Source organism: Gobio gobio (genome assembly GCF_949357685.1).
Source record: "Gobio gobio genome assembly, chromosome: 25".
Lineage (NCBI taxonomy): Eukaryota > Metazoa > Chordata > Actinopteri > Cypriniformes > Gobionidae > Gobio > Gobio gobio.
In genome coordinates, this window is record NC_137121.1 from 19,177,286 (window position 1) to 19,185,517 (window position 8,232).

Consider the following 8,232-nt stretch of genomic DNA (forward strand, 5'->3'; position numbering starts at 1 on the left):
CATATCAGATACAATAAACGTATAAATGCTTGGTCTGGACAAAGCAGTGAGTGAACAATTTTGCAACCTCAATGACTCCCTATAATTGTTGTCTGATTTCTCAGCTCCTTGGCACCTCTGGGATTTAAAGTACAGACACTTTGACTGACAAGTCCAAAATTTTGCTGTTTGGCCAGTAGGCCTACTGCCCTAACTTAGATGCTGAGCTATAAAGAGCTGAAATGGATTTGGCAGTTTTTCACATAGACTAAGCTGAAGAGCAAATTCCTCACAAATCCAGAGGACAAGTAGGATGACATTGCAATACTACTCTCTGATCCATCAGGTAATGATGATATTTTTAGCTGCAAGCTGCCATATTGGATAGTAACTAGAAAGTCTCACCCAGAATGCAAGCAGAAGAAAATTATCAAGGTAAGTCATATGGAGGTTCTTCTTAAAGGGATAGTTCACCCAAAAAAAGGAACATTATCCCGTCATACTCACCCTCAAGCCATATGTATAGGCTATATGACATTACAATTCAATCAGAGTTATATTAAAAAATGTCATGGCTAATCCAAGCATTATAATGGCAGTGAATGGCAGTCCAAATTTTGAAGCCCAAAAAGCGTATCCATCCATTATAAAAGCAATCCACACGGCTCCGGGGGGTTAATAAAGGCCTTCTGAAGTGAATCGATGGGTTTGTGTACGAAAAATATCCATATTTACAACTTTATAAAGTAAAATATATATAGCTTCCGACAGCCACCTTCAGTATTCAACTTGCGCAGAAAGTGCAACGCCTCTCGCATAAACGCGTAGCGTCCGATGTCATCGTCGTGGCAGTTAAGTTTTTTTTGTGTAAGCTGAATACAGAAGCTAGATATTTTACTTTATAACGTGTTAAATATGGATATTTTCTTACAAAAACCCATCGATTCGCTTCAGAAGGCCTTTATTAACCCCCCGGAGCCGTATGGATTATTTTTATAATGGATAGATACACTTTTTTTGGGCTTCAAATTTTGGACTGCCATTCACTGCCATTATAATGCTTGGATTAGCCATGACATTTTTTAATATAACTCAGATTGTATTCGTCTGAAAGAAGAATGTCATATACACGATGGCTTGAGGGTGAGTAAATCATGGTATTTGAAATATAACATATAAAATTTGAAATATGTATGTATGAAATATTTGAACATATGAAATATTTTATTTCTAATATTCATTGGCATATTTTCAATTGCATTACGTTCCATTTAAAACATTTTTTAAAATAAAAATGGCAAATTTATATTATATTTATTGCTTTATCACTTTTTATTATATATATACAATATATATTATATTTATTGCTTTATCACTTTTTATTATATATATATATATATATATATAAATATATATATATATATATAAATATATATATATATATATATATATATATATATATATATATATATATATATATATATATATATATATATATATATATATATATATATATATATATATATATATATACACACACACATACATATATATATAAAATTCAAAATAATTATTTATTTCATTATTTAAATAATCATTTAAAATATATTTTATTTATGATATTGTATATTTTATTGTATGAAAATATTACAATAATAAATAATCATTTAAAATATATTTTAATTATATTAATTGATGTATTTTTAAATGTATATTATATCTATTAATATACTTTACATGTATTTAATGTTATGTTAAGCTTTACTAAAATTTCTCGGAGCTATCAAATCTGAGCGCAGAGCTATTTGATCTCAGACCAAATTTGTTCTTCGTAGAACCTTATATACTGAGCAAATTACTGAGCTCTGCCAATGTCAATTTCATACAAGAAGCATCATCTCCTAGCAGTTACTGTCCTGATTGAGTGGCCATTCGATCAACCTCACAATCACCAAGTGATTACAGGAACATTTTCAATCCTCCACAATGACAGCAGCAGAAATCTATTCAGGGTAACGTTAGAGGTAATTCAGCACCGCTGTCTTTCAGCTTTATATTAAGCCTTTTCGAACTTTTCTTTTATGTCTCTAGGGGGCAACATCACACCCTTTTTTCGTCCCAAAAATGATGAAATATTGATCTGCAAAAAGGGTTTTGGGGAGCAGCATAGCATACATTGGTGGCATCAGTGACAAAGCCGAGCAATAAGTCTTAAGGCACACATAAGGACGGATGTGGCCTGTGTGTTGGGCATAATAACTTATCAAATAACCATCAAGACCAAAATATCTGTCTGAAATAGTTTCTGACAGCTGAGCCAAAGCAAAACGCTTCAGATTTACAGCTCCTTTCCGTGAAGCCGCTCATGTTATGCTAACTGTTATCGTCGTCGTATTATCTGTACGAGGCACGTTTTTATACCATTTGACCAAGTCAGAGGGAATATCGAACTCAAAAGTCGAGCATTTGTAACTTTTTTATCAACTTATATGTTCCCCTACGAACTACATTATGGATTCCTTTTGAAGGCTGTTAGCACAACAATCTGATTCTGAAGTGTATGGCTAAAGCATTCTGCTAGCAAAGTAAAGTGACTTCAGAACATATGCCACTTGCTAAACCTTGTTTAGCTTTTGTTTGGAGCAAGCAACTGTTTCCAAAAAGAGAAAGAAGAGGTCAATACAGCACTTACAGGCAAAGAATATATAGCCTAAGTATTTCAGGGCTCTATAGATTGAATGACACTGAAGTGCCTCTTTATTGGAAATTAATATCGACTGTTATTGTTGGTACACTTTACAATAAGGTTTCATTTGTTAACATTATGTATTAACTAACAACTAACCGTGAGTAATACATGTGACTGTATTTGTTCATCTTTGTTAACGTTAGTTAATAATGTTACCAAATACAACTTTTGTTTTTAATAACAAAGATTAATAAATGCTGTAGAAGTGCAGTTCATTATTAGTTCACGTTAACTAATGTTAACTAATATGAAACCTTTTTGTAAAGTTTTACCTTTATTTTTAACTAGGCTATAATTTTTTTCTTACATATCACATATTTGTATGTTTCTGCTGTGGACCTGCAGTATCATTTTGTATCGTTTTATAGTTAGGTAATGTTATATAAATATGATAATAAATACAGCAAAGGTGAAGAATTGATGTGTTTAGCAATGCGATTCACAGTTTTGCCCAATTTATTAAGTGGTTGACCGTGACTAATGAGGGATGATCTTATTTATTTATTTGATTTATTTTTCATTTTACAGAATCTGAATATGGAAACTAAACTTATAAAACGTCATTAATGTTTTGGAGATGAAAAGGCGATATTAGTCTTATTCTGGATTCTATTTTAACAATGAAAAATGGTCAACTATATAATTGCGCAGTGTCACATTCAATTTATTAATTTAACCTAGGTCTTTTTTTAAGCTTTATATTCTTGTAGAAACTTTCCCAATCATTTGAATCATCCTTAACAATAGTTGTGTAGGCTATCTTGAAGTTTTGTGGCAAAAAGTGGTCTTTAAAATAATTTTTATTGTCTTTTTTATCAAAAACAATCACATTTTTTCATATTATGCAAATATAGAAGTAACTGATACACAGACAACTTTACAAAACAAGTTTGCACTTTAATGCACAAAACAGCAGATTAACATTAAATATGACAGTATCACATGTTTACATCACAAATATATGAAGAACAATTTCTTTACAACTTCAGTCTTCAGTCTCTTCACTTAAAAAAATATTAATATAAATAAAATTTTAATTATTTATGATATATAATGCATATGGATTCCATCAATCTCATTACAATCCATTCCGAAATGTGTGTGTTTCCATCACAAGCACTTCAGCAAGAAAAAGTTGCAGAGAGCTCCGCGCGGACAATCGCACATCTTTCCGATTCGAGCGCCTTTTCTGATCGCGCACTGCTCCCCCAAATCACACTAGCAAGAGAAAACAGGAGAGATCGTGTTACTTTTGCCATTACAGCATTTGAGTTAGTGCGTAAAAGCGCACTTGTTAAATCGTATGTTTGGATACACGTAATGGATCATAAAATAATAGGAATGTTTATCTAACAAATACTATTTATACTGATAAACAAATGGATTAGATGTTTTCCTAAATGCTTTACAGCCAAGACACTCATATATCCATGCAACACAGAGTTGCGCAATGACCATGTCGCCAGCGCAAACAACACGCACTTATGCGCAATGTTAAAATGTAGCATATAATATAAATATACCATGGGAACTTGACCAAATTTCTTCTCCCAAGGTGGAATTCGTTTCGTCTGCAGCTTTTCCAGAACTTCTTGCAGAGCCCCGAGCTGGTTTGACAAAACATGTTTCTATTCAGTCCCTTTAGTCAAACATCCCAATATAACATTTCACACACACACACGCACACACACACAAATCTTTAAAAGTTGAGGCACTTTTGTGTAAATAGCCTACACTATGTTGTATAAGTTAAGCTTTCTATTGCGCAATAAAAAATATGTATTACTCACAAGCTGTTTTTCACTTGTCAGGTTTGGGTCTTTTGGATAAAAGTCTCTGATGGCTCTCGTGTCCAGTTCCACCTCTATCTCCGGCTCAGAGTCGTTCGCTCTGGCTCCGGTCAACAAGCAGAGCAGCAGCGCGCACACAGCCATGCGCGTCCTCAGACTGGAGCTCTCCATGGTCCTGAATGGAGGGAGCTTTGGCACTTGAGCGCGCAACGCCGTTATACGTCTCAGTTGAAAGTTTTGGTGCAAATAAAGCATCTCGACAGCCTTGCACCCTTTTATGTGCTCCACGGTGCATGCATTTATGTGATCTGTTCTCGCCCCGCCTTTAAAATTGATTTCGTTCGCACGTAAGCGCGATCATTCATTGCGTAAATGCGCTGGAGACAAGTCATCAAATGCGTTAATGTTGCCCCCGGAATGCAACTTCACTAAGGACACATCCATCTATCTGTTTTGACTCAGTTGTGAGGAGCAGATGAAAATACTGCAGGCGCATTTGATTGTATAAGCAGCTTTTGAACATTTTGGGGCATTCTTAGCTGTTGCTGATTGCATAATCTATCTATCTATCTATCTATCTATCTATCTATCTATCTATCTATCTATCTATCTATCTATCTATCTATCTATCTATCTATCTATCTATCTATCTATCTATCTATCTATCTATCTATCTATCTATCTATCTATCTATCTATCTATCTATCTATCTATCTATCTATCTATCCATCCATCCATCCATCCATCCATCCATCCATCCATCCATCCATCCATCCATCCATCCATCCATCCATCCATCCATCCATCCATCCATCCATCCATCCATCCATCCATCCATCCATCCATCCATCCATCCATCCATCCATCCATCCATCCATCCATCCATCCATCTATCTATCTATCTATCTATCTATCTATCTATCTATCTATCTATCTATCTATCTATCTATCTATCTATCTATCTATCTATCTATCTGTGCTTGACTAGAAATATGCTTTAAACAAAGAAAGAGGCTCCTAATATTTCAGTAATAATACCAGACATATCTTCATCTTACATTGTATTTTAATGACTATAAAATTTGAAACACATGCATGGGAAATTATGTGGTTGTATAAATCAAATGTATGATATTTGATTTATTCGGCATTTCAATACCTAAACTTCTCAGAAACTTCCAATGAGAACTTCTAAAACATTCTAATATTATGTAATGTGGAGAAAGTCTAAGAAAAGCTGAATAATTCTCCCATTTATGTTTAATTACTAGGGGCCAAGAGCCATCTGCGCTCTGAAAGTGACACCCAACTACTTAAGCACGTCTAGACTCGACTGGAATGTGAATAGAGATTTTTTTTATTTCAAGGGGGAAAAAATGTTTTGCAATGGAAGGCTTTTTTTTTGGGTAAATGTAATAGGCTAATATTTTTGCCCGTCTTTGACGTCACATGTAGGAAATTATTTCGAGGTTGGCTATTTGTCTATCCGCAGATCAAATAATTTCTGCCTGACAACATTCACATTAATTTGGAGAATACGTCTCATAGTTAGGGTGTTTCATTCATTTGTGGAAATAAAATACGTTTCCTGTGGATATATGCCTGGGATTAACTCGCACAAGAGTTCTATCCAAAGGTGATGCTTTTTAATTTCCCAACAGGACCCTTTAATAATGGGTGTGTGAGGCATATGACTCACTCTCCTCAGTCCGCATTCATATCAAAACATAATCGATCAATGGCAAACACACCAAGTGTTTTAAAAAAAATTCTGCCCCTCCTGGGTCCATTCAAAGCTTATAAAAAAAACACAGACTGGGCTGTGTTAACATGGAAACATTCACTTCCATATTTTATTTTGTTGCAAAATTCTCATTCTTCTGACAATGTATGCCACAAAATAATACGCTGGAAATAAACGAACTGGAACGATTTGGCCCATAACCCCTGTTGATGAGTTCATAAATCAAACAGTGTGGTGAGCAAACTCGTTCTTCTTTCCAAACAGGACTGGATCGGAAATAGAGGTTATGGGTGAATGAAAGACATGTTCCTGAACCCCCATTAAAAATATATCCACTAGACAAGCTCATATTGAAGATTCAGAGATTTGCGTGCATGTGCATGGTTTCAATGTCACATAGTATCACAACATACTCTCTCATCTGGATGCTTGGCTACTCATTTAACCAGCTTTAACTAGCAACTGTCCAGTATATTTCAGCAGAAAAAAACATGGAGTATTGATATTTTATGACCAAAAGGATGGTCGTCATCCATCAACTAGCTATTCAGATGTTAAAATCACACAAATCAAAAATCTGCCAGTGACTTTTGCCTAAGGCCTTGGAAACAGGGTGTTTTCACAGTAAGTGCAATACACAAACCTTCAGCTATTTTTAGCACTGCAGTGAGTGTTGAGTTAAGGGGTTTAAAATCTTACCCTTGTTCCACTGCCATATGCAGTCTTCGCTATGGGGCATGATTTGATTCCCATTTGTCTCCTTGGGATCCGCTTATGTCTGCCCACGTCTGCACGTCTTCCAAAAACCCCATTTGCCTCCTCAACCTCCCAAACTTCATCCCCAGTCCCATAACCCCTGTAGTGTTTGACACACCATGCTTTTCCCCATGATTAGCCTATTAGTCTCTCTCTAATTTATGCATTGAGAAAAGTACAACGTCATCTAAATTCATGGTTACATGTTATTAACGATAAATGAGCTATGGTCAACAGGTTAAAGGTGACGCACAATGTGATAGCCAAGTAAACCCTAAACTTCACCATACTACCTACCCCAATAATCAGAGGTACTGGTTGGTTAGAATTCTACACTTATATAATAATTTGGGAACAACAGCAACTCAGCCACGAAGTGATTGGCCACGTAAAATCACAGAGGTGGGTCAGCACATGCTGAGGCACACAGTGCACAGAAGTCGCCAACTTTCTGCAGAGTCAATAGCTACAGACCTCCAAACTTCATGTGGCCTTCAGATTTGCTCAAGAACAGTGCGTAGAGAGCTTCATGAAATGGGTTTCCATGGCCAAGCAGCTGCATCCAAGCATCCTTACATCACCAAGTGCAATGCAAAGCGTCGGATGTGGTGGTGTAAAGCATGCCGCCACTGGACTCTAGAGCAGTGGAGACGTGTTCTCTGGAGTGACAAATAACACTTCTCTGTCTGGCAATCCGATGGACGAATCTGGGTTTGGTGGTTGCCAGGAGAACGGTACTCGCCTGACTGCATTGTGCCAAGTGTAAAGTTTGGTGGAGGGGGATTATGGTGTGAGGTTGTTTTTCAGAGCTTGGGCTTGGCCCCTTAGTTCCAGTGAAAGGAACTCTTAATGCTTCAGCATACCAAGACATTTTGGACAATTTCATGCTCTCAACTTTGTGGCAACAGTTTGGGGATGGCCCCTTCCAGTTCCAACATGACTGCGCACCAGTGTACAAAGCAAGGTCCATAAAGACATGGATGAGCGAGTTTGGTGTGGAGGAACTTGACTGGCCTGCACAGAGTCCCGACCTCAACCCGATAGAACACCTTTGGGATGAATAAGAGCGGAGACTGCGAGCCAGGCCTTCTCGTCCAACATCAGGTCCTGACCTCACAAATGCGCTTCTAGAAGAATGGTCAAAAATTCCCATAAACACACTCCTAAACCTTGTGGAAAGCCTTCCCAGAAGAGATTAAGAATGAGATGTCATT

General features: G+C 36.4%; 1 protein-coding gene across 1 annotated transcript; it reads right to left on the reverse strand.

The window, feature by feature from the left end:
* Nucleotides 1-3,838: 3,838 nt before the first annotated feature.
* Nucleotides 3,839-4,689, reverse strand: cart2 (cocaine- and amphetamine-regulated transcript 2; the record flags this gene model as incomplete). Its single annotated transcript, XM_079810434.1, has 3 exons — nucleotides 3,839-3,946; nucleotides 4,252-4,335; nucleotides 4,519-4,689. The coding sequence occupies 3 exons, from the start codon at nucleotides 4,687-4,689 to the stop codon at nucleotides 3,839-3,841; spliced, it is 363 nt and encodes a 120-aa protein (XP_079666560.1).
* Between the last annotated feature and the right edge of the window lie 3,543 nt (nucleotides 4,690-8,232).